General features: G+C 43.9%; 1 protein-coding gene across 1 annotated transcript; it reads left to right on the top strand.

Annotated features, from left to right (window-relative positions):
* On the top strand, positions 1-22,955 carry mrtfab (myocardin related transcription factor Ab). The gene is made up of 17 exons (XM_071538762.1): positions 1-66; positions 7,635-7,690; positions 8,680-8,755; positions 9,558-9,719; positions 11,495-11,658; positions 12,636-12,773; positions 13,439-13,507; positions 14,535-14,719; positions 15,576-15,750; positions 16,151-16,549; positions 16,686-17,756; positions 18,071-18,277; positions 18,409-18,525; positions 19,790-19,930; positions 20,106-20,195; positions 21,233-21,293; positions 21,391-22,955. Exons 1-17 carry the CDS (start codon positions 60-62, stop codon positions 21,993-21,995), a joined length of 3,723 nt encoding a protein of 1,240 aa, XP_071394863.1. The 5' UTR covers positions 1-59; the 3' UTR covers positions 21,996-22,955.
* The last annotated feature ends 4,160 nt before the right edge of the window (positions 22,956-27,115 follow it).

Below are 27,115 nucleotides of genomic sequence, written 5' to 3'. Positions count from 1 at the left end.
TCCTCCAGCTCAAACTCCAGCAGAGACGTACGCGAGAGGAACTGGTCAGCCAAGGGATCATGCCACGTAAGTCTCCGCAAAGGGATGTGATGCTCAGGAGCTGGGGGAATGTATTCTGCGCAACACATTCTGCAAAATACCACAATGCACAGTTAATATCTTTACATCTGAACATATTTATTTTGTCGTTAAGTGTACATATGTGAATATACTGTACGTTGAATCTACAACCAGCAGTGCATATGAAATTCTCCTCACTCCTCACTCAAGTTGACAGTCAGTAGAACAACTTATAACTTAATACAATAAGTATTGTGGTGCTTTTGAGAAATGCGGATTAGATCTGTGCAGATAGATTAGACAGTGTGTTGCTGACTGTTCGTTCAAGCTGAGGTCAAAGTATTAACCCCTTCCTGGTGCTCCGCCAGAGATTGATTGGGGAGTTAACACTAACGCTGAACCATGTGTGTATCGTCTACATCTATCGCTTCACACACCGAGTATGCCAACTGCTATAACCGATTTGACTATCTGTATCTGCTACACAGGATATCAGGTCCAGTCTGTCTGTGTGTGTTGACTTGGTAAACATCCACAGGGAATATTATGAGGGTTAAGCCTCAGCTTTTGCATCACGTTTTTTTTGCAGAATGTGCCGGCACATTTCTGCATGTAATCTGCATGCATAAAGACTCCTTGTGTGTGTCTTTTCTGTGTGTATGTGTGTCATGTTCTCTTTGCACCACATTGTGTTATCAAACAGGGCAGCTTCCTCTTCTGCTGTATCCACTTCCTGTTTCGGAGTTCCGCTCATCTTAAGAGAAGAGGCGGCGTGTTTTTTTCTCTCTGTGAGTGTTGGGTTTTAGTTCAAGAAAGAAGTGCGGCTATTTCAGTGTGGGAGCTAAGGACAGAATGAGGAAGCTGTCCTTTTTAGAAGAAGAAGAAGAAGGTCTGTAGAAGGTCTGACCTTGAGCGTTCAGCTTCATGTACCATGGGTCTACAGTTTAATGGGGTTAAATATAGGAAAGGATGTTTTTTTTTTTGTCTACTGGCCACAGAAACTATTTCTCAAAATTCACCAGCTGATTTCACAGCCAAATGGATTGTAGAAGAGAATAGGATCTGCAGATGATGGCTGGGTATCTGGCAGCAGACAGACTTGCACAGCCAAAATTAGGCAGCGTTTGGCCGGTGGCTGGTGGTAATGTCCAACCCTGGATGAATCAGTTGGCTTATCACTCCACTATCCACAAACTGCGCTTGATCGCCATGACCTAGCTTGGGCATAAAAGAATGGGTTAGGCATGACAGAACTGGCCGGGCACTCAGACCGAGGCTGCAATTAATTGCTAAAGAGAGAGAGGCGTTCAAAATGGATTTCTGAACAAAGTGTTTTAGAGCTCCAGGCCATCTTTGGTCCATGAAACAAGTACAATGTTGGTGAAAACTTTTCATCATACTCAAACTCAGTAAATCCTACACACTTTTCTTTAAAATTTATGACAAGAAAAACTGATATGAGTCTGAATCACAATTGCAATACTCTGTCAAATAATCACAATTAGATTTCTTTCTCCTTATGCAACAGGCTCCATGCCGGCAGGTTAGCTAAACTAGGCTAGCATGAACTGGTGGCATATTGCACTGTTAACCTGCTTTTCTGTAGACTTACTGTAGTGATGGAGAGACAGAGACACAAAAAGAGAAAGAGAGAGAGAGAGAGAGACAGCAGGAGAGATTCATCAGAGACGGTGTTTGCTCCCAGGATGACGTCTTCCTCCAAACACAGGCTTTTACAAACAGCCCTTGTTTTGACTGTCGGCCAAAAGCGCAGCAAAGTACAGCAAAGCCCGTTCAGCCGTCAAGGCCCCCGATGAGTTATTGGACTGTAAAGATCATATGAGCTGCATTTATGGTTACAGTGCAAGGGGAGGAGGGAGGGCGAAACGAATAGTGTGGTATTTTAGCCTTGGAGGAGGGGGGGGGGGGAGTGTGGAGGAGGGGGGGGGGTGTAGTGACGCAGTCATGGGAAATGCCCTAGGTCAGAAGACTGTGAAGATGGCTGAGAGGAGGAAGAGAGGGAGAGAGAGCTGGGAACAGATGAAGGGTCAGTTCCTGCTATCTAATCCCCAGACCGGCTGGGAAAATAATAATAATAATAACTTTATATAGCACCTTTAAAAACAGAGTTTACAAAGTGCTTTGACAGACAGAATAAAAGCAGAATACTCATAAATAATACTAAATACTAATAAATTATGATTGAATCATTTATGAATGAATAAAATGATATGAATCACCATCATACGAATCCGGCCCGGTCATTTGCTGCCTATCCTCCCCTCTCTCTCCCATACCTTCCTGTCTCTCTCTCACACTGTCGCTATCAATAAAGCATAAAATGCCTGAAAATAAATCTAAAAAAAATAAAATAAAATAAATAAAACAATAATAAATCGTAGGATGAAAACCAAGATAAACGGTAAAATAGAATAAAAGTAAGATAGAATTAAGACAGAGTTAAGATAAAAGACATAAAAACACAATAGAAAGTAAGGCTGGGTATTGGCAAGGACTCTACATAATTTACTGAAAATTTTAAAATAGAGCTGAAAATACAACTTGCTGTGTACCACCTGGGTAGTCTAATATGTATATCACATTATTATATTTATAACTCAGCGGACAAATTGAGTCAAAACTATTTAATTCAAAGGGATATGAGGGAAATTTAAGGACATTTCAAATCCATTGAAAACATGAATAAAATTTCTTAATGTATCGATACGAGGGGCTGGAAAATCAATACGGTATCATGGAAAAAAATATTGCAATACTCAGCTGTATCGATTTTTTTGCACAGCCTAAATAGAAATAGAAAGATGATAAAAAGACGCTAAAAAGCCGACATCAGATAAAAGCAAGTCTACAAAAATGGGTTTTAAGAAGTGATTTAAAAGAAGTCACTGATTCTGCTAGCCTCATCTCCTCAGGCAGGTCGTTCCAGAGCCGAGGGGAAAACCCTGATGGAAAAAGCGCGGCCACTTTTAGTTTTAAGTCTAGACTTTGGAACAGCTAGAAGGGCCCGCCTGAGGATCTAAGGCTGCGCACCGGCTCATATGGGGTCAACATACAGTATCTGTTATGTAGCTTGGAGCCAGACCCAAACGTGCTTTAAAAGTGATCAGTAAAATCTTAAAATCAATTCTAAACCGAACAGGGAGTCAATGGAGAGAAGCCAGGATCGGGGTGATGTGATGTCGTCTGTTAGAACCAGTAAGAAGCCGAGCTGCTGCGTTCTGAACTAGTTCTGTGACCTTTTGGTTGATGTTGGTGTTATGGTGTTAGCTGGGATAAGATGAGTATCAGCAGTAACCATACTGAGCACCAAAATCTGAAAATCAAATCAAGAAGTTCTCGAAAAGTATTAACGGTGAGTAGTAAAGGTGCTACTGGGCAGCTCAGTGTTGAATATGTGGAACTGTGTAAATGTGAATCAGGCAGTTTCTGAGAAAGAGCATGCATTCTCACATGGCTTTTCCCTGGATAAATAAAGGTATAAAGTTATAGATAAACGGGTAATGATAATGGGTAGATAAATAGAAAACATATCCACCTGTTGCTGTTTCTACTGCTGTCAGCCTGGTCTAAAGGTGACTCATTTTTCACACAGACAGCCATGCAGCCTAATAACTCATTAGTCAGCATTAAGTGCCTAGGCTGCTGGCTGGTAAATCTGCCTCTAACCGCTTTAGTATTAGTTTAGTATTGACCACAATTTGCTAATCATCGTATCAGATCTTGGGTAAGAGTGTGTACAGTCTAATAGTAGCTGCAGTGTCAGGTAGTGGAGGTGTGGCAGAGGTGAGGAGAGGTCTGATCGGTATCAGCGTGGAGGTATTTGGTTCTGGGAGGCCACAGTTTGCCGGAGGCGTCAAAAGGCCGGATGCTGCCAGTCTCCTGTGATGGGAGAGGGAGAGGAATGAGCTTGGTAATCCCAGCGGCTCGGCTTCCTCTAACATCCCAGCCTGGCTTCTCTGTTGGTGCTCGCTCTTATTCGCACAGGGGGACAGCTGCATCTGATCCTCTGTGGTGGGAATAAAGAGTAATACATTTGTTTAACTTGCTTTTTTTGGTAGCTGTAGCCGTTCAGAGTAGGGCTGCAACTAACGATTATTTTCATTGTCGATTATTTTCTCGATTAATCGATTAGTTGTTTGGGCTGTAAAATCAGAAAATGGTAAAAAAAATGTGGATCAGTGTTTCCCAAAGCCCAAGATGACGTCCTCAAATGTCTTGTTTTGTCCACAACCCAAAGATATTCAGTTTACTGTCATAGAGGAGTAAAGAAACCAGAAAATATTCACATTTAAGAAGCAGGAATCAGAGAATTTTGACTTATTTTTCTTAGAAAATTACTCAAACCGATTAATTGATTATCAAAATAGTTGGTGATTAATTTAATAGTTGGCAACTAATCGATTAATCGTTGCAGCTCTATTTCAGAGCATGAAATTTCATTTAGGGTTGAAGCTAATATTTCATGCCAATATTCAATATCTTGACAAGTATTGAGTGTTTCCCCCAGAATTTTCTTCTTCTCAGGGTGGAAAACAGCATTTAGACCATCATGGGACACTAAAACTCCCCATTGAAACCCGACTGATTTGTTTTAGGGGTAAAGCAGGGTGAAACTACACTTGTCTAACCCAAATTTCATATGCAAGAATTCTTCTAATCAGCCAGCGCAAAATGGAAACAATTAATCTCAGTGGATCATGACAACAGCAGCTTTGTCTGTGTAATACCCCCTCAGGGTGTTTTTGTGCTCCATGTTGTTGTGATGCTGACCCTCTGGTGACATCATGGAGGCAGTATGTAGGTCTTGAGCGTCTCGGGTTGTGACCTGAGGTATGCGACCCCACCCACCCACCCACCCCACCCTCCAAGTCTTCTGTGGTCTTCTACACACATATAGACGACGGCCCGCTGTAACCAGAATGCCGCACTTAAACACCTCAGGCTGGGATTTCATCTCATCGGCTCTTAACCAATCAGAAGAGCGGCGTGTTGCATCACTGTAACGGTCGGCCACTTTGTCCTCCCAACATCCTTCCCCAAGTAGAGTGTGATCTAGGGATGTGAGAGTTTAACCCACTAGTTGATGTCAAAACACACTAGTCGTTTAAACTAAAATATGTGTCTATTCGACTCGTCATTTGCTACATGTAAAGATATAATTTCATATTTAAAAGTTATATTTATGTAACTTTTAATGCAAAGTTGTGGTTATATAGTCATCATAAACATGATAAAATACAAACAATATTTGTCTCCTGGGAGAGGAATATGGCGGAGCTACAGTGCAAGATGAACTGGAGTGCTTCATAAATGAGCAATGCAATGTTGGATTTCAACAAATTGGGGCATTTTAATGCACATTTTTCATCTTTAAATTGTGTAAATATTTTTGTAATGTTTTACTCCATTTAGCTTAGATTATCATTTATATTTATATCATTAGATATATGTTGTTATATACAGTTGTGTTTATACATAGCGTCTAACTCGGGGGGGGAAAGGCAGAGCAAACCCGGCGTCGGTTTGTGTGTAAATATGTCAAACTGGAGAAAATGTAGGTTGAAATAATGCGGTTCTGACTCATCCCACCACCAAGGAGGAAAGTCAGAGAAAAGCCCGACCTGACCCAGTATGTGTTCGGTGTAAATCATTTTTTTAGACTAGTCAAGTAGTCAGTTACATAACTTTTGTTTAAATGGCAATATTATTAAACGCAATTACCATTCCTAGAGTGAACATTTTTGTGTCTGTTCACCTTTCCTTAACTTCTCACCTAGGAGGCTTCTTAGCTTCTAGTGTTAAAGATTGAAGGTGCTCCGAAAGTGTGTGAAAAAGCCTTTATTCTCTCTGTCTAGTCCTAATTGTACCCTTTAAATCCTGATGAGGCCAAACTGTGTTGGCTGCAATTTTCAACTTAAAACTATGACTAGCCAAATAGAAAAAAGATGGTTAAACAGATTTTTTGGAGTGCCTTGGGTCTTTCTTTTTTCCACATGAAACAATCAAACAAATGAACAAAAAATCAGGATGACAAGCAAAGACACAAATGCATTTCGTCTGTCATGTCCATTCAGCTAAATTTGTTTTTTGTCTGTTTCTCCTCAACCGAGAGACACGCTGTCCTGCTTAGTGTTGGGTCAGGATGCAGCATCTAGGCTGCTCTTCGGTCTCGCTAAAAACGCACAGATAGTCGCCCATACACACACACACACACACACACACACACACACACACACATCCACGCCCACACCCACAGGTACATTAAGGCCAGTCATGGCTGAGTGCAGTGATAAAGTGATAAATGTAGATTTTCCTGCTGTCAGGCAGTCTATCCATCAGCCCGCCCTCTCCTCTTTCTCCTCGCTCCTTTTTAAAGATCCCAACCAGACTGCTGGTCATCAACAATTGATGTCCCTCAGCCTCCCAGCCACAGTCCATCTATCAGACTTACGCAGACGGACGGCCTGCAAGATAGTTTGGACCGCCTCCTATCTACAAATCTGGAAGAAACACACGACCGAATAGAAGACATTTAGCACTTTGTTTAAAAGTGCTGTACAGAAATAGCTTTTAACAGAGTTATTGCGCTGGTCTAGAAAGTCTGGAAAGTCAAAAAGTTCGGAAAAGTTTGAAGAACGTGTTGTTCAGTCCTCTTACATGTATGGCTACGCATTTTATATAGTTATAGACCCACTGTCCTGCCAGATATGGTGATATTTGTTGCTGTGAGGACTAATCTTGAGTTATAGAGTGATATGGCTTAGTAGACTGTAGAGCTGAACAATTAATCGCAAAAAAAAATCACAATATGAACTTGAGGCTGCAATTAATTGTTTAAGAGAGAGAAGTGTCCAACATTTTTTAATTTAATCACTTTTCTTTAAACAGTTTTAAAGGTCTAAAAAATGTATGACAAGAAGATATAAATCGCAGTTTAAATTGCAATTGCAATATTATAATCTGTCAAATAATCGCAAATTAGATATTTTTAGTCAATATCTCTCAGCACTAGTTGACTGTCAGATTACCCGACCATCAGCATACAATCACATGAGCGGCAACCAAAGCCTTCAAATAAAGCCTTCAAATTCTGGAAAGTGTGAACATTTTGAAACTGAAAATGTATTACTAGGAATTATGTTTTTGACTCTTTCTGTTTGTATGACACTCATATGACAAGCGACCAAGATCTGGGATCTGAAAGCCATAGAAAGGCGATCACATTGATCACATTGATCGTTTCCTCGGTGGGAACGGAGTCGTGTTCACTGCAGACAAACCCGGCCTCATTCCTGCACTCGCACCACGCTGTAAACCTCCTGCCGGCCGTCATCGGTGCGGTTCAGAATAGCTCCTCTGACCTTCTCATCCCTTGCAGCCACTTCTGCTTTGAGTCTGTGTTCCTCTATAGCTGTATCTGTTCTCACATTGTCACTCGCCCCAAAGGAGCGTCAAGACTTCCATTAGAGTGTGCGTGAGCTGAATTCATCTCTCTCTCTCATCTCCTTTTTTTTTTTTTCTTTTTCTCTCCCTGCATCCCTCGCTCGGCGCAGCACTGAAGAGCCCGGCGGCCTTTCACGAACAGAGGAGGAGTCTGGAACGAGCCCGGGTGAGTGTCTCTGAGTGCAGTGAGTGTGTCTGTTTCTTAATGGGTTTGCATTGTTAAAGCAAAGGTTTTATGTAAAAAAAAATAAATACACCCAGTCTACACAAAGTGAGGTTCTTCTCTCCCCACACAAAAGTGACAAATCAAAAGTTCAAAGCTAAATAGAAAACTGTCTCGTAAACAGCAGTGAAAGCAGGAAGTTAGATCTTTTCCTCTCTTGTCTCTTTGGTTTCCTTTGGTATAAAGCATCACAGACCGGCCGGTTGGTAAACATGAGCTGCTGAGTGACGTTTACTGACGTCACCTTACAGGATTTCTGGGTATTTAAGTTAGCATTTTTTCCAACAGTTTCTTCTCACTGCCATTTAAAGCTGCCAACATGCAAAGTTGCCTAGTGCAGCTTTAAAGAAATAATCCGCTTCTGTTCTGTTACTCTCTACCGGTGATTGAAGTAACACACCTCTGTTGCGTCTGATGCGTTTTACGTTTTCGGTTTGTTTGAATCAGTAGAAGAAGAACTGGGTAGTTAGCATGAGCAGCGATAGCCGCCATGGCTGAACAGACAAAGAGAAGAGCGCCACCTACAGAAACTCAGACCGCATCAACAGAAAAATCCAAGCTCCGCCCCCACACTTGTTTGATTGACAGGTGATCTCCGGGAAGTGCAGTGCAGAAACACCACAGCGATGAGCACATAGTGGCAAACATGTCGCAAAACTAAAAAAAAACAACAACACAGATCTCGCAGATTATAACTTGAATGCATTGGTTGAGGAAGTTTGGTGTCACTGAAATTTCTCAAATGTGAATAGCTGTTTTTTTGTTTCCTCTTCTACCTGTTGCCTCTCCTATTTCTCACTGTCCTCATTCTCCCTCTCTCCCCCTTTCTTGTTCCCGTTCTTTCTTTCTCTTTCCTGTCGTTCTCTTCTTCCATCTCCTGCCCCTTCCATCATCCATCCATCCATCCATCCATCCCTCCCGTCCCTCCCCAGACTGAGGATTATCTGAAGAGGAAGATCCGGAGTCGTCCGGAGCGTTCGGAGCTGGTCAGGATGCACATCCTGGAGGGTGAGTTTCCACACAGCGCCCACACCTGGACCATGAGGGGAATTACACCGATAGACTGAGAAATCACTTCCTCAATTAAATTGTGTAGAACAAAAGCTCTCTGTTAGCTGAAATGGACAAAACTTTGATTTTATACTATGATGTTGGAGGATAAAGGCAACCACTTCCATGTGAGTGGGTTTCTGAACAAATTTAAGTATGCTTCCTTCTGTTATTGTCTGTTATTCTGTTATCATTCTGTTATATTTACTGATATTTTCATGTGTGTTGTGTAATTGTTTTTAACTGCACAGCATTGCTCACATCCGTGTAAAGGCAAATTCTAGTTTGACCTGGTTAGGGCTGCAACTAACGATTATTTTCATTGTCGATTAATCTGTCGATTATTTTCTCGAATATTCGATTAGTTGTTTTGTCTATAAAATGTCAGAAAATGGTGAAAAATGTCGATCAGTGTTTCCCAAAGCCCAAGATGACGTCCTCAAATGTCTTGTTTTGTCCACAACCCAAAGATATTCAGTTTACTGTCATAGAGGAGTAAAGAAACCAGAAAATATTCACATTTAAGAAGCTGGAATCAGAGAATTTTGACTTATTTTTCTTAAAAAATTACGCAGACCGATTAATCGATTATCAAAATAGGTGGCGATTAATTTAATAGTTGACAACTAATCGAACAATCGTTGCAACTCTAGACCTGGTTGTATCTTCTTCTCACTGTGGATCTAAATAAAGCATCCTGTGTGTGTGTGTGTGTGTGTGTGTGTTTGCTTCATGCGTGTTGCTCTGCTGTCCTCCACAGAGACGTCTGCAGAGCCGTCCCTGCAGGCCAAGCAGCTGCAGCTGAAGCGCGCCCGGCTGGCCGACGACCTCAACGACAAAATCTCCCACCGGCCCGGTCCCATCGAGCTGGTGCACAAGAACATCCTGCCTGTCGACTGCACTCTGGAGCACTCTCTGCTGGGTAGGGACGGGGAGGGACACACACACACACACACACACACACACACACACACACACATCCCTACTCACAGCATTCACAGCAACGACCAAACACTTCTTGGTACACGGACGGACACACAAAACAGCCAAACACACACCCAGAGATAATCGTTAAGGATTTAAGTCCACCGCCTCTAGAGCTATGTGTGTGTCATTTTTTATTTACACACAAAATTACTAACAGTTAGCAGACTGCCCACTGTTATTTAAAACAAACACACACACACACACATACACACACATTCAACAGGACATTCAAATATGCATACACTTGTTGGAGCAAAGATGAACAAAGATGAAGAACAAAGAAGAAGAAGAACAAAGACGGACAAACACAAAACAGTCAAACACAGTCAAATTTATACTTATAAACACATTTTTGTTATAGTCAAACACACACATACACACACAGACACTTGTTGGTACAGGATAAAAGTCAGATAAAACAGTCAAACATATTCACACGCTCACACACACACACACACACACACACACACACACGTGCGCACGCATCCAGGCTTGCAACATTCAAACAAGCGTACACTTGGTACGAAAAAGTCCAAAGCCAACACAAGCAGACACACTTCACATTCAAACATGCAGTGCACTTGTTGGCAAAGGGATGGACACACACACACACACACATACACACACACACACACACACACACACACACACAGCATTCAACAATACACACGTCCAAACTTGCAGCATTCATAAATGTTTGTCCACTCAAAATGAGTTGTGCAAACATCCACACTGAAAACTAAACAGCCAGGAATCTACACTTGTAATATGCTGTTGCTAAACTACCACACCATATGGTACTGCTATGGATTGCGTAACCATACACACGCACACACACACACACACACACACACACACACACACACACACACATTCAAGATGCTCACCAGCAGGTTGCATCACATCCTACCTTAGGCTTCAGACCGCAGAACTTTTTACCAGTCATTCTCTTCCAGCAGTGTCACAATATCTATGTTTGGACATAGTCCTGTTTTGAAATGCTGTGTGACATTCTGTGTTGTATAACGTCTCGAGGATTAGTCACTGCCATTTACCAATCTGCTGTTTGACTGTGTTGCACATTGTGAGAAGGGCAGGAAGCTGGCTGCAGTGGCTAGGAAAATTCCCAAATTTACAAGACAGTTTCACTGTTTTACCAGGCACTCAGATTTTTAGAATAGGGTAGGACAGTGGTTCTCAACGTGGGGTCCGGGGACCACCAGGGGTCCTTGAGGGGGGTCCCCAGCAAACTGATGAATTGTTAAACTTCTGCATTATTTCATTTACAAGAAGTTAACAAAGTTAGAGAATGCAGAAGAAAAGACTGTTTTGATCATAGTTTCTCTGTTATCTCTCTACCTACAATACAGACAGTCATGGAATTCTGAACAAAATCAAATCTGACAATAAATATATTCTCAGATTTGGGTCAGAGAGACAGAATCTCATCAAATGGGGATCTGTGGCTCTAATGTGGACTACATTAGGGTCCTTGATATGAAAAAGGTTGAAAATCACTGGAGTAGGACACCAAATGATGCCTGGTTACCTGCCACAGCGGCTAATAGAGGTCACAAACTTACCAGCTGCAACCGAAATGTATTATTTGGTTGGTGTTGATTTCCCATCCTGATTGTGAATGTGATTGTATTGATAAATCAAGTTTTTCTCCTACTGACCACACTGAACTTTAATCCTATCCTCTCACAGATTCTCCAAAGGGAGCTGGAGGAGAGAGCTCCTCATTGGACGAGGACAGCAGCGATGCCCTGTCACCGGACCAGCTCACCAATCACGACTCTCCGCTGGGCGCCGTCCCTCAGCTGTCGCCCTCCGACATGCTCACCCACAACGGGAACATTTCCCCCACACAGGTACCAGCACAGGAAACCAGTGACTAACATTTAAAGAAAACTGAGTCAAGTTTTTACCTCAAATCAAACTTAATATCAGAGGCCGTCACTTGAAGTTGAAAAGTTGGGTTAGGGAGGAAAGCTTGTAACCGGAGGGTCGCTGGTTTGAATCCCAGCCTGGATGATTTGGGCAGGGGAAGTGAACAAGCTACAACTACTATTGGTGCTGAAACCATTGGTTGATTAATTGATTAGTCGATCAACAGAAAATTAATCGATTATAATTTTAATAACTGAGTAAATACTTTGGGTTTTTTGGCTGCTCCATTTAAAATGTCACTTTGGGCTCTGGGAACTTGTGATGGGTATCCCACTACTATAATTGGAGAGCGGTTTGTGTGTCCCACCATGGAGGAGAGGAGAGGTTAGGAGAGGTGAGGAGAGGAGGAGACAAGGACAGGACAGGACAGGAGAGGAGAGGAGAGGAGAGGAGAGGAGAGGACAGGAGAGGACAGGAGAGGAGAGGAGAGGAGAGGAGAGGAGAGGAGGACAGGAGAGGAGAGGAGAGGAGACAAGTACAGGAGAGGATAGGACAAGTACAGGAGAGGAGAGAAGGAGAGGAGGTTATAAATTCTAGTTTGTCATTATTTGTTACATTTTATCAACTAAATGATTAATAGTTAATCTACAAAATAAACAACAGATTAATCGCTAATGAAAATAATCGTTGCAGCCCTAAGTACTATTGAAGTGCCCTTGAGCAAGACACTTCACTCCTCAGCTGCTCAGCGGCCAGTCGCTCCGAGCTGACTAACTGAATGACTACAGTGAGGTTTTGCTGACAAAGACTACATAAGCTCAGTAAAGCTTTCCTGGGTAAATAAAGGTTAAGTCGGAAATGACGTAAATTTCTGAAGAGTGCATATTAGTCATGCATGATGTAATAGCTGGTCAATATAAACATGATCTCATAACTAACTAGTGTAATGTTTTCTCAGTTCCTCACCCAGCCCCCTCCCCCACCTCCCCCTCCTCCTCCCCCTCAGATCAATGGTTTAGACTCCTCCCCTCCTCAGAAACTGACCAATGGGATGACGGCCTCGGTGAACTCCCGCCCCTCTACTGGACACGCTAAGGTGAGAAGCGCTGGTCGGTTTGCTCTGTGTTACCCAAACTGGCTACCATAGAACATTTGTAAACATCCAGTAGACTGAATGAGTAAATTTGATCTTAGGCGCCGGCCACACTGATCCGTTCTGTTTGTCCGTCTCAGTGAGCGCCGTCTGTTGTTCGGACCTCCGTCTGACAGATTTACATCCATTTTGACGGACAGAAAGTTGAACCCAATTGAACTTTTTTTCTGGACTGATGGATTCCTCACCATCCGTTTAGCCAATCAGAGGCATTCCTACATTAGTTTTGGAAAAAATAGCGGCGATCACAGAAACAACGGTCTGACCGAAACAGAGATAAAACAGAGAAAGCCTGGTATAACGTTGAGGTGACTATAGGTTTTCCAGGTCAGTTTCTTTTTTAATTTATACTGTATAGTCTGTTTCTTCTTGTTTCTATGAAGAAACCCTGTTATGAGCAAAACCTTTTTTGTCTGTTTGCTCCTTCCAGCCCAACGGACAGAAATCTATCTGTCAGTAATTCTGTCCGTTTTCTGATGGATCAGTGTGGCGGCTGCCTTAATCTCTATTTGTGGACAAGCTGTAACGGGCCGACTTTCTCCTCTTTCCCCCACCTCCATCCATTTTAATTTGCTTCCTTCCTTCCTCCTCTCCCTCTCTGTCAGCAGTCTCACACTAAGCTGAGCTCAGATCGTCCTCCCCAGAGGCCGAAGAAACCCAAGGACAACAAACCCAAGGTCGGCAAGCTATTTTCTTCTCTTTTTCATTTTAACCGGCAGTGACACGGTATTTACGGCTCTGACTGGGCGCGACGAATATATTCTGCCACACAAATGGAGTATAGAGAGATGGCGGATCTGGAGTGTCGTCAGCACATTGTCAGCTTTGATGGCAGTTAGGCTTTTAAGAATGATAGAGATGGAAGGTCATGACTCATCTGTCAAGTTTCTCCCAAAACTAGCTGAGAAATACTAAAAGGGTGACTCCTCTTATTTTTGCAAGAGCCATGTACAGTGCTCTTATTAAAGGAAAAAATCCACCATTAAACATTTTAACACTGTTAAATAAAACAGCTGTTAGTGATGTACTTTGCACTTCTGGGTCCATTTTGTTGTTTGGTGTGTTTATTTGTTAACTGGCCAAACACAGACAACAAGAGAGATATTTCCAGCAGCTACAATGGAGTTTGATATCAGAAAATGTTTCAGGATCTAAAACATCAGCGGTAAACGTCAGGTTTTGGTGTCAGTCCCTCAGAATCAAAGAGCGAGGGCTTCTTTCTAGAGCCGCCATTTTGAATTAACGTTCAACAGTCATACAGGGCGAAATCCATCGTAGAAGAGGAGAGAGACCAGTTTCTCCACCCACAGGAGCAGGAGAGAGACCAGAATGCAATGCAGCCACAAGACGTGTAGTGTTTTGAGTAAGGGGTTTCACTTCTTCTCAACTGGAAAGACTCGCTCTCTTGCTGTTACTATGCTGTCACTATCGCTATTGTTCTCTCCACCTACATGTACTGAATGAAACCAGTTAACACCTGATCTCTGGGGTTAAAAGGCATTCTGGGAAACAGGAAAATCACTAAGTGAAGTAGAAGTAGACGAGGCAGATTGAGGGAAAAGTGGGTTCACCTAAAAAAAGAGAATTACAACACTTCATCGTAAAATAACTCCTGGAATTGAGATCGATTGATGATATCTAACAGTGTAAGAGGATTTGAGGGAGGATTTGTCCTTTAACTCTTTAACTGTTGTGACCCTGAAGGTGAAGAAGCTGAAGTACCACCAGTACATCCCTCCAGACCAGAAGGCAGACAAGGAGCCTCCTCCCCAGCTGGACTCCTCGTACGCCAAGATCCTCCAGCAGCAGCAGCTCTTCCTGCAGCTGCAGATCCTCAACCAGCAGCAGCAGCACTACAACTACCACACCATCCTGCCGGCCCCGCCCAAGTGAGTGTCAACCATGCGTGTGTGTGTGTGTGTGTGTGTGTGTGTGAATGACTGATTGTGTGAACAGTTGCATCATCATCTATCTGTATGCCTTCTTCCTCCATTTATAAACCAAATAGCCTCTGATGTTCATTTCTGAAGCGCCGCCTGCAGGCAGTTCTCATTACGACGACTTCCCCTGTTCTTCCAGCCTTTCTGTCACTTGTTCTTTCCACACTGGGGGTATTTTGGATGTGTGAGATGAAAAAAATCCTGTAGTCAGCTGCTCCAATCAGAAGTAATGTGTAAAATCGCGAGAGTCAGTCCCAGCTCAACTGGTTTGGTTCAGCAGCAAAGATACAATGAAACATAAAACCTCAAATCTGATTAAATATATGTATTACAGCCGAGGTGATTAACACTAGAAAGGTCAGTGGATTTTAGAAGTGGAAGAAAGGACCAAAAAGCCGTCAAATCAAGGGAATAAATATAATTATAACTACTAACTTTCCTTGTGTGATTGTGAAAATCTCAATCAATCTATACAACTGTTTTGTACAGAAAGTGGGTCTAGGAAATGGAGAGATATTTTGAAAACTGAGATAATTCAATTCTAAAATTCAGGAGAGCTGTCAGTTGACGGTGCTTGGTCTTTCCATTGTTCAAGTTGTTAACCCACTAATTCACACTTTTACTGTCAGTAAATTTTGTTTTGTTGGTCAGTGTGGTTTTAAAGCCACGCCCCCCTTTCCTGACCCTCTGGTTTGATTTTTTTGTATCTGACATCTAAGAGTGTGTGAGTGAATGTTAGAGTGCATGTTTCACTTTGATTCAAGAAGGAATATTCATACTGTTCTGTTTTTCTGTCTCTCCTCAGACCACCAGCTGAGCAGCCTCCCTCCGCCACCAACTCCGGCCCCTCCCCCTCCCGCAGCGTTCCCACGACGACCGCCCCGGTCCCCTCCAATCAGAGCGGGACGGGGCGTCAGAGCCAAACCGCAGTGGGAGGAGCCAAGCCTGCCACTCTGCCAGCCAACCTGGATGAGTTCAAAGTCAGTCCAAACACAGATGCTTTTTGCCCCAGTGTCCGAATTTAACTTTTTGGCTCACGTGTTAAGGGCTGGTAAAGTAAAACAATTACCTGCCAAGAATGATTTTTACCGGCCAAAATAATTTATTGAAATATGTCATCCTACCTGTTTTCAGTGCCATTTCATGTACAGAGTAGTTTCAAAGTTTGAGGAATTAAAATGTTATCATCTCAAAAAGTTAGAGTTAAACACAAATTTTACTTTGCATTTGCTGCTTGGTGGGTGGTAATTTTGGACCTTCTTTCCCCTCACTACACTTACTACTTCTCTTTTTCTGTCTCTTTCCTATCAATCATTTTTCACTTTCACTGTCATCTATTGCCTGCTGCTGGAGTCACTGATCCGGTTTCTCTCCCTGCAGGTCGCCGAGTTGAAACAGGAGCTGAAGCTGCGCGGTCTGACCGTCTCCGGCACCAAGAACGACCTCATCGAGAGGCTCCGCAACTACCAGGAGCAAAACGGCATCGCCACGGCAACTTCCAAAAACGGCATATCACATCCGAGCCAGCAGGGCGCGACCCCGGCCGCTAACGCCAACGCATCCACTCCGACCGCGACGACCGCTCCTAACCTCCAATCAGGAGAGAGCGGAGCTAAGGTGCCTTCGTTCTCATTGGCTCAGACTGCTGTCCCGGGGCGGGTCATGCGTTTCGGCAGCACCAGCTCCAGCCCTCCAGTGTCGCCCACTCCGTCTGAGCGCTCACTGGCCGGGATGAGTCCAGATGAGACCAGCTGTAATGGAGACATGTTTGGAGAGATGGTGAGTCGTACTTGGAAGTAATGTTTATGTTTCTTTGTTGTTGGATAGAATTGGAGGAAAGAGGCAAATAATTCCCTCCAAAGCATCTTCCCTCAAAGTTTCCCTAACACCCTCTCCCTGTTGTGTCTCCCTTCAGGTGAGCTCTCCCCTGACCCAGCTCACCCTCCACCCCTCTCCCCAGCACCCGTCCAACATGGCTCCTCTCTCCCAGGTCAAAGAGGAGAACCAGGGGCAGCTACTGAGCTCCTGCAGCCTCTCCAGGCTTTCGCCCTCCGCCGGCCAGCTTCCCAGCCTGCCTCCGGAGTCCCTGACCGGGGCAGCCATGGACACTTCCTCCTTGGACAAGGACCAGATGCTCCAGGAGAAGGACAAGCAGATTGAGGAGTTGACCAGGATGCTGAAGCAGAAGCAGAGGCTGGTGGAGACGCTCAGGTCCCAGCTGGAGCAGGGGAAGATGGCAGGGGGAGTAGCGGTGGAGAAGGAAGGAGGAGAGAGGAGCAGAACGACGGCCCCGGAGGTCAAACAGACTCTGATCAAAGCCTCTGCCATCCAGCCCCCGACGCTCCCTAACGGAATGCTAGTGAAGGTGAAGAAGGAGGTGGAGTGTGAGGAGGGGATGGAGGGAGTGACGGAGGAGGCCCAGACAAAGAAAGCCGGCCAGCCGATGCAGTGCTCTCAGGAGACTCTGTTCAAACTGCAGCAGATCCACCGGCTGCAAGTCCAACAGGCCGAACAGCAGAAACAGCAGCAGCAGCTCAAACAACAGCAGATTCAGATACAACAGCAGAAAATGGCGGAGGCCAAGCCGAGCCCTCAGAAACCACCACAGCAGCAGAGCCAACAGAAGACAGAAGCCCAGATCCTACTCCAGCAGCAGCAGCAGCTGCAGCAGCTCATCATCCAGCAAACCCAACAGAAACAGCTCCAGGCCCAGCAGAAGATAGCGCAGCAGAAACTGGCCCAACAGAAACTCGCTCAGCAGAAGCTGAACCAGCTGAAACAAACCCAAAGCCAGGTCCAGGTCCAGGCTCAGCAGAACCAGCAGAAGAACCAGGTTCAGCTGAAGCAGGTCCAGGTGCAGGTGCAGGTCCAGAGCCAGACGGTGGCCCAGAAGCCTGCGATGAACCAAACCCAGCAGAGGAAGCAGCTGAGGGCGCAGCAGAGGCTGCAGCAGAAGCAGCAGCAGACGACGGTCACCACACAACAGGTACTGACTGGATGGAGAGACTGCAACATATTACAAAGTCATGGGTCCAACACTGCCATCATCAGCTATGTGTCCTCTTGAAGTGTCTGTAAGCTTATTAAGAGCTTCATCTAAATGCTTAAAATGCAAACTGTAAATGAAAGAACTGCTACATACTCTACTACTACTACTACTACTCCTCTACTCTATAGTCAGCAAATCCTGTGTGCAAATAATGATGCTGATAAGTTGAAGTTTCATTGTGTAAAGTATGAAAATCTTCTCTTAATGACAGTCAAATAAACAATCTTACTCTGTTTGTTTTCCCTCTCCAGGTGACTCCGGTCTTCATCAACCAACAGAACGGCACACAGCTCCCCACTCAGACCATTTCATTAGACCTGCTGAAGGCCAATGGCACGCCCACCCTGGTCACCGACGGCAACGGCAACCACTACCTGATCGCTCTCACCAATCACACCACAGACGGACAGAACGGAGTGTCCTCACTGGGCAAAACCAATGGACGAATCACACTGCAGGTATAGCCAAAGTCACATTGTTTTGATTTGACTGCACTGGGTTTTTCTCAAGCATTAATAATACTGTAATGGTATAGTTAACTTCCCCAGGATGAAAATATAAACTCATTCTGCTTGTTGTCGTCTTTCAGAGATTGCAGTCGACTCCAGGTAAACTCCCCAGCCAATCAGCAGGCGACACTCGCAGCACTGACACCCAATCAAAAGAGCCGTTACAGCCAGAACCTGTGAGCCAGCCCATCAAAAAGGTAGGACAAACACTCAGTCAGTACACTCTAATACATGTGACTGTGGGAAATACCATTTAGCTATTGTACATGCATGTATTATATTGTTTTTGTACATGCATGCAAGATATACCATGTAATATATATGCAAAGGATGATGTACAGCAAGCTGCTCATTATCACAAAATAAGACGCGAAGCAGAGGGGTCTTGATCCCACTTCACCCCGCTTATTACATGACTACTTACCAAAGATATTAATCATGTGATGCAAAATATTGATAGTAGATTAAAAACATTAGGCAATAGCCTCTGTATCATGTTTTAAATAACTTCTGAGAACTCATTTTATAGCCTTAGCTTTATGTAAAGACATTTTGTTATTGTTTGTGACCTTTTGTGACTCTTGCCTTGCTTTTTTATTTCTTAGCTTGTTTTTATCGCTTTTGCTGTTGATTTCGTTTTTGTTTTTTATCCTCTATAAAGCGCTTTGTAACTGTGGCAAGGCAAGTTTATTTATATATATAACCTTTATTTAACTAGGAAGTCACATTGAGATTAAAACCTCTTTTACAAGTGAGACCTAGCCAAGACAGGGTCAAATAGCAGCATCAAACACATAACAGGACAACAACATCAAATCACAACAGCAACAGTAGGTACGACAAGACAACATTACATAATACAGTGCATAAACAAGGCAGCAATTTAGTACATTTAGTCATGTGTTTGTTAGTTGAAGCAACTGCAGCTAACAGTGACCACTTCCATTTTTCTAAGTTTAAAATCATTTAAAGAGATAATGGTCTCAAGTTTGAGATTGGCAAATCGTTCCAGGACCAAGGACCGTAGTAGAACAGGCTTTTTTTTTTTTTTGCCAACGTTTATTCTGTATTCTGTATATAGCACATTTCATACACAGAGGCAATTCAAAGGTATATAAGACATTAGATAAGATAAATAAAAAACAAATAAAAAGAGATAATTAAGTGTATAAGTAGTAGTATCATTTAAAATAGTTTTATTACAAGCTGAAGTAATTTGCAAGCGTCTGCCCAAAAAAATACAAGGAGTAACATCTTTTTGCCACAAGGTGTCACCAGTTAATTAGATTAGAAATCAACAAAATGGAGCGGACTTCTATGATCAGATGTGAAACAGACCTCAGAACGCCTTCATTGGCCAATCAGAATTGAGTATCCAACAAAGTCGTGTAATAACAGGTTACAGTTTCCTTGCAGGTGTTGTTGTTGTGTGTCAGTCTGTAAATATTTGTGGTGTCTCAGGGACAGAAGGCGGGTCTACACCTGGACACCAATGGCGTGCCTCAGTCCAGCCTGTCCGTCTCCGCTCCTCCCAGCCTGCAGCCGTTCTTCGACGACGCGTCGGACTGTGAAAGCCAAAGCACCATCATCTCCTCTCTCAAGGTAAACGCCGCCCCCTCCGCCCCCTCCGCTCCTGTTGAGTTTCACATCATCATTTCATCTTCAGCTGTTCAGTCAAGAAAAAAAACTCCTCCGTTAAACTTCATTGACTTTCTGTGCTTTCTCTCCTTGTTCCTGCTTTCTCTTTTCCTTCCATTTCATCCCTCCATCCCGGCAGAGAGAGGAGGTGTGTCCGCCTTATGACCGGCACACACTCTTCACCCCTCCCTCTCCCAAACCCAACTCTCTTTCCGCTCAGCGCCCCAAAGTACGTCCTCAAACGCCTCATTTTTTGCCCCATGCTTCTCTCCTGCAGTATTGTTCTTTTCTCTGTCTGTCCATCCATTTCCTCGTCTTAGTTCCTCTCACTGAGCCGTGCATGGTGGCTCTTAAGTGTTTGAACAAGTTTGACTTAGGACACAACATGAAGTCAGAAGGCGGTTTGATCATTTTGTGTGGTTGGTTGCACGGACGTTGGGTTGGACTACTTGTTTGGTGCTGGAATGTAAAACTGTACTTCATTGTTTTTCATTTGGGTTTGAGTTAAAGGAAAAATCCATCCTCAAATACTCTCACACTGTTATATATCATCAATCTGATGTTCAGTGTATTCCAGGAGTTATTTTGTGATGTTTTAATTAACTTTTTTTGGTGAACCCACTTCAACCTGCCTCGTCTACATTTACTTCAGTTAGTGATTTCCTACATTTCCCAGAATGCCTTTTGACAACCCCCAGAGAAGGGGCATTAACTTGTTGCATTCAGCTGTGGGTTATTAAGTGTAGGTGGAGAGAGCATTAACAATAGCTGAGGGTTTCCAGTTAAGAAGAAGTGAGTCATGCCACTTACCCTGTCTCTCTGCTGCTTTGCATTCTGGTCTCTCTCCTGCTCCTGTGGGTGGAGAAATTGGTCTCTCTTCTTCTCCTACGATGGATTTCTCCCTGTATGATTGTTGAGCGTCTCTTGGTGCAAAATGGCAGCTCTAGAAAGAAGCCCTTGCTCTTTGATTCTGAGGGACTGACACCAAAACCTGACGTTTACCTCTGATGTTTTAGATCCTGAAACATTTTCTCATATCAAACTCTGCTAGAAATATCTTCTAACATCATCTGTGTTTGGCCAGTTATCCTTGGGAATAAGAGAAACACACCAAACAAAATGTGCCCAGTAATGCATAGTACATCACCATTAGCTGTTAACAGTATTGTAACAGTAAAGTGTTTTAGGGTGGATTTTTCCTTTAGCTGTGTGTGTGTGTGTGTGTGTTTGACGGCTGCTAGATAACATTTTCCTCTCTGTCACCAGGAGAACGGCCTGAGCAGCCAGCAGATGGACGACCTGTTCGACATCCTGCTGAAGAGCGGAGGTAAGAAACGGTTTGAGCCACATTCATGACAGTCAGAAGTTAGTCTGTTGTCTCCTGTGCTGACCGTACTGATGTTTCTCTCCGTTTCCTCCGTCAGAAATCTCCGGCTTCAAGTCCAACCCGGACCCTTCCCTCGCCCACCTCCACTCCGACCCGCCCTCCCCGTCTTCCCCCCCCTCCCCGCTCCACCTGTCCCCTCCCTCCCCTCCGGACCCCGCCTCCCTCGCCTCGCCCCCCCGGCCGGACCCCTGTGGCGGCGGCAGTAGCGGCGGGCGGCTGGAGGACTTCCTGGAGAGCACCACGGGGGCGCCGCTGCTGGGCGTGGAGGCGGACGGCGGCCTGACGCTGATCGACGACCTGCACAGCCAGATGCTGAGCACGCCCAGCATCCTGGACCACCCCCCCTCCCCCATGGACACGTCCGACCTGGGCTTCTCCCCGCACCCGGCAGGGCTGGACTTCGGCGACCCCACGCTGGACAGCATGGACTGGCTCGATATCTCCATGGCGGGGAGTGGCGGTGGCGGTGGCGGGGGTGGAGCGGGAGGAAGAGGAGGAGGAGGAGGAGGTGGAGGAGGAGGAGGAGTGGCGGACGGCGGGACGAGCCTCGCCCCGCTGGCGCCTCACACTCCGCCCAGCGTCTTCTCCGCCGACTTTCTGGACAGCACAGACCTGCAGCTGCACTGGGAGTCCTGTTTGTAGCCCGGGCCTGCACACACACACACACACACACACACACACACACAGACGGACATGCGCTCGCTCACACTGTGTACAGGCTCCATCTTCATTTCACGCACACACACACACACATACCTTCTCTATGCTGTCTCTACCACTGCGGGGTCACTGGCACACACACACACACACACACACACACACACACACACACACAGTTTGCCCTGACTCTCACTGACCGTTACTGTCTGCAGGACGAGGAAAACTAAGCAAGAAACGTAGAAATGTAATTCTTAGAATGGGCATTACTGGACTCAGTGGAACTCAAACGGACATCTTTGAATTTGAATTCCATGTGGATCGATTCTATGGACTGCTCTTAGCCAAGTTGATCAAACCTCCACCTCCTCTGTCCTGATAACCAGGATAAAGTGAACCAGTAACCAGCTGTAGGTCAGTGGAAAAAATTTGAACAAAACAAAACAGGCGGCACAGTGTGTGTGTGTCAGTGCCTCCAACTTTGCACTTATGCTGAATCTGATTGGTTTTAAACGGGGGGGGGGGGGGGCTTTCCGGGTGAAGCTCGGGTCAGCGGCCGGATCTCACGCCATGTGGATGAGTGGCTTCATGAGAGCCAAACCCATCCTGCGGGACGCGGATCGGCCGAGACCCGAAACCTTCAAAAACTCGAGCGTTTGAAGTTGCTGTTGAACTGAATCAGTGGCAACAGTTTGATGAATTGAAGCCTCGTTGGAGGTTGGGTATTATTGGAGACTTTATGGTAGACCACTATGCATTGCTGTATATGGGGTGTATATTATCGATTGTCCATATGACTATTTTTCTTTGCTGGTTGCTTAGAGTGGAGCTAGCCGGCCGGGGGACAGCGGGAGCGGGCTTGGCTTCCAGACAACTTGGACCTTGTCGTTTTTTTAAGAAAAAAATGTAAAAAAAAATAAAAATAAACATGCAATAAAAATCAAAGATGCGTCTGTTGTTCCTTCATTTCACACAGAATAGACTATCTCATATGAGTCAATAATTCGTTTATTTATTAGTCTGCTATATGCAATATCTCAGCTTGCTTTATTAGTCTGGCTAAATTATTAACCTGCTCCTCATCTGACTGTCCTCCTGATGGGATTTTACCCAAACCTGGTGATGCAGAGAAAGATCACAAGAGGGCGCCATTGCAAAGAAATTCCCTGCTTCTGTCCATCTCCTGTGGGCCGTCTGGAGACCTGCAGAGGTGGATGTTGTGGAAGTGTCATTTTGGTCGGAAAAATAAAGTTTTTCTTTCTTTGCAGCGACTAGAAGCTACAAGGAATGGCTAATTAGTTGGTTGAAAGAAACTACTCAAGAAAGTTGTCTGCTTCAGTTCTAAGGCAGGTAAAAGTGGAAAGTTGTTTATTTAAAAAGTACTCAGACATACTGAGTTACTTTTATATACAAGAGAACATTGTAATGCAAAGCAAAAACAATAAGAGGATGTAGATACTTTACAAAATAAAGTGCATAAGTAAAGTAAAGCCATATTACTCTTCTCTATTGCTTCACTTCCTCTCTTCTTTGTTGACTGATTGTTCACTGTTAATGGCTTCACAATTATCCAGTATATCAGTGGTTCTCAACGTGGGGTCCGGGGACCACCAGGGGTCCTTGAGGGGGTTCCAGGTGGTCCCCAGCAAACTGATGAATTGTTAAACTTCAGCATTATTTCATTTACAAGAATTGAACACAATTAGACAATGCAGAAGAATGACTATTTTGATCATAGTTTCACTGTTATCTCTCTACCTACAATACAGATAGTCATGGGATTCTGGACAAAATCATATCGAACAATAAAAATATTCTCAGATTTGGGTCTGAGAGACAAAATCTCATCAAATGGGGGTCCGTGGCCCTACTGTGGACTAAATGAGGGTCCTTGATATGAAAAAGGTTGAGAATCACTGCAGTATATAATGCAATGTGTATGGAAATCCTGCAAATTCTGTACACTGTAATGCAATTTATAATGTAGTGAAGAACAATACTTCAGTCAAAACAAAAGCTTAAGCAAAAGAAAAAACACCAACTTCACCGGTAATGTCAGCAACCATACACAAGACAGAATAATCTCTCTCTCACACACACACACACACACACACACACACACACACACACACACATACACACACAGACATACATGCACTTATATGGTTTCCTCATCCATTGCTTTTGAATTGCATCAGCCCTCTTTTTTTTTTTTTTACACCTGTATTCTTCAGATCAGCAGAAATGCAGAATATCATCTGGGTTTGGTTACTAGTAAGTCTTTCACACTATTTTACATTCTCTGAAATTTCTGATGCATCTGAAAAAGAATATGTATTCCAAAATGCAGCAGCCATCCATTTGGAAGAAAAATCCTTGAGTGAAGTTCATCATTCAGTTCATTAGCCCTAAACGAACAGACAGTGACTGACCTACTCTGTTTTAAAATGCACCAACATTTGATTTGGCTTGATTTGATTTACAAAGATAAAAGCACAGAAATACACACATACACACACACACACACACACACAAACATGTAGAGCAAATGCAGCCCTCTTACCCACACACACAAGCCTAAATCATGCATATATACACACACTAAGTCACACACACACATATCGTCCCTCTTAGTGGGATAAGTGGCTGTAATTAGAGAGATGTTGCTTTGTGCAGAGAGTTTAACAGTGAGCTCTTCTTCTTCATCATCATCATCTGCCTTTGTCTCTCTAGTCCGCCCCACACACACACACACACACACACACACACACACACACACCACCAGACTGAATGGAGCTCTAATGCCCTCTTTGCCTCGCTCGCTCCCTCCTCCCACTCTCCCCTCCCTCGCTCGGCCGGCCAGCCGCTCGTCATCTCTCAAAGACCCTGATGAGCCCTCAGCGGCTCTGTGTCGCTACACACACACACACACACACACACACACACACACACATTCAATCCACAGCATGCAAACACACATCCAGCTCTGCACACACTTACACATTCCATTCATACACACACACACACACACACACTGGTCACAAAAGTTCCCCAGTGCAGCATCAGTGCCATCTCTTTCTTTCTCTCTCTCTCTCTCTCTCTCTCTCTCTCTTTCTCTCTCTCTCTCTCTCTCCCTCTCTCTCTCTCTCTCTCTCTCATACAAAGGCAGCAGAGAGGCAGATAAAGTCCTGGGGCGATGTCACTAATTAGCCACAGTGCGCTCCACAGGGCTAAAGATCTCTGGCTTCATCTGACAGGATCTGGCCACCATGCAGCCAGCAGTCACGCATGGTTCTCCCCCGCACATGCTCAGAAGAGCTTTCGTCTCCGAAATGTAAACAGCGTTTTGTTCAGACTGACCGCCGTGTTCGTTTTTAAATCGTGTCATGAGCGTTAAAGGGGCAATAAGTCCGATTTTTTCTGCCCCTGTATCTATCTACAAGGGGTTGATAGGTTTGTTGATCAATATCAATAACTCAATGATTACTTCACCAGCTGCTGAGATTTCTGGCTTTTAAAACTCACTTTCCATTGTAATTAGAGGTGGGGAGGCTGTGTTAGAGACTTGTAGGAGGAGAAAAGTCCTGTTGCTGTTATTGTAATTCCTACTGGTCACCAATAGAGGTCAATAAGTTCAAGTCCAAGTTTAAGTTTATTGTCACATACATTTAAAAAGTACAATGTACATTCAAATGCAATGAAATGCATCTGCCCTGGCTCTATCTCAGCCCCCAAAACAATAAATAAGAGATCCCACAAATAATAATCACAATGAGTTATGTAAAGTGCTACTGTTCAGTAATCTAACCAATCAATTCAGTAGTCTAATCAATAAAGATCATAGATTACTTAATGCCTCTTTAAACACTTCATGACAAAAAAGAAAATACCTTGTTTCTACACAGCGCTGTACATTCTATCATAAAATCCTATTTCATAAAATGTAATTCTTTTCCCTTTTACAACATTACTGGAACAACATCTTTGATTCTCTTTCCCTCATTTTCAACAGCAATAATATATAATAATAATAATAATAATAATGATAATAGCGAGTACTGATTTCTAATGATTTTCTTCTCCTCTTCCCTAAAAAGAGACATGATGTCTGACATGCTGGAGCTGCCAGTCGCTGATACAGGCTGCTATAGCTGACTAACTCCGCTCTGATCTGGCAAACAACAACGCAGAACTTTGAAGCAGTTGTAACGTTTCTATGGTAACAGCAACCTCTTCTAATTGGTGGGAGCTCACTAAAGCTTGTGGGTAGTGTAGTATTTCACGAGGAACTCAGGAATGAATCCTGATTTGTTAACGAAGAAGTTTAAATCAGATTGACTGATGGCTTCCAGCACACAGAAATGTTTCCTTGTCCCATGGCTGTTCTTACTGGCTTAGACCTCCTAAATGTTGGCAGACAGAGGAGGAAGACCATCATGATTTGTTGATTATGATTTCATGATATTGATGACGATGATTTGTCTTATGCTGCATGCCTGAAACTCCTCATCAACATCTTGCATTGACGAGCGACTGGTTTTATTTTTGTTTGTTGGGCCTGTAATGTTTTTTTTAATACTTACTGCGAAGCCACGTTCCCACTTTGGACACATAAACCTCAGCTTGAACTCTTCCAACATGGCGGCACGTCCCGACAGCTCGTAAACCCTCAAAGCTTGTATCTGAAAACACAGGATATGGCCTTGTAACAACGCATTATGTAATAACATCACAAAATGTAATAAATTTTCACTTCATTGTGTAATAACACCCACATTTTGTAATAATCTGCCGCATTTTGTAATACACAGCTTGAACGCAAGTTAAAACTGAACTGTTTGTATATTAGAAATCCACTGCAAATCAGTGTGTTGTTAGGCTATATGCTGTGGATTTTCTTGGTCAAAGCAACTTCAAGTGTTTGTAGTTTAGATGTAGTTTAGTAGTTTCCAGATAGTGTATTGTTAGGCTATATGTGTGTCTAACATGTAAGCTATGGCCTGTTTTAAGTGAAGGACATGTTGGACACTCAGTGTTGTGCAGTTTCTCTGTCTCTATGAACCCTCAAGTACAGTTTCTATTAAGCTAAGGAACACAGTGACACT

The sequence above is a fragment of the Centroberyx affinis genome, unplaced genomic scaffold (assembly GCF_046629955.1).
Source record: "Centroberyx affinis isolate AG114_WGS23_722 - 3 ecotype Tasmania unplaced genomic scaffold, CSIRO-AGI_Caff_v1 ptg003348l_1, whole genome shotgun sequence".
In the NCBI taxonomy this organism is placed as follows: domain Eukaryota; kingdom Metazoa; phylum Chordata; class Actinopteri; order Beryciformes; family Berycidae; genus Centroberyx; species Centroberyx affinis.
This window is presented reverse-complemented; position numbering and strand designations above follow the sequence as displayed.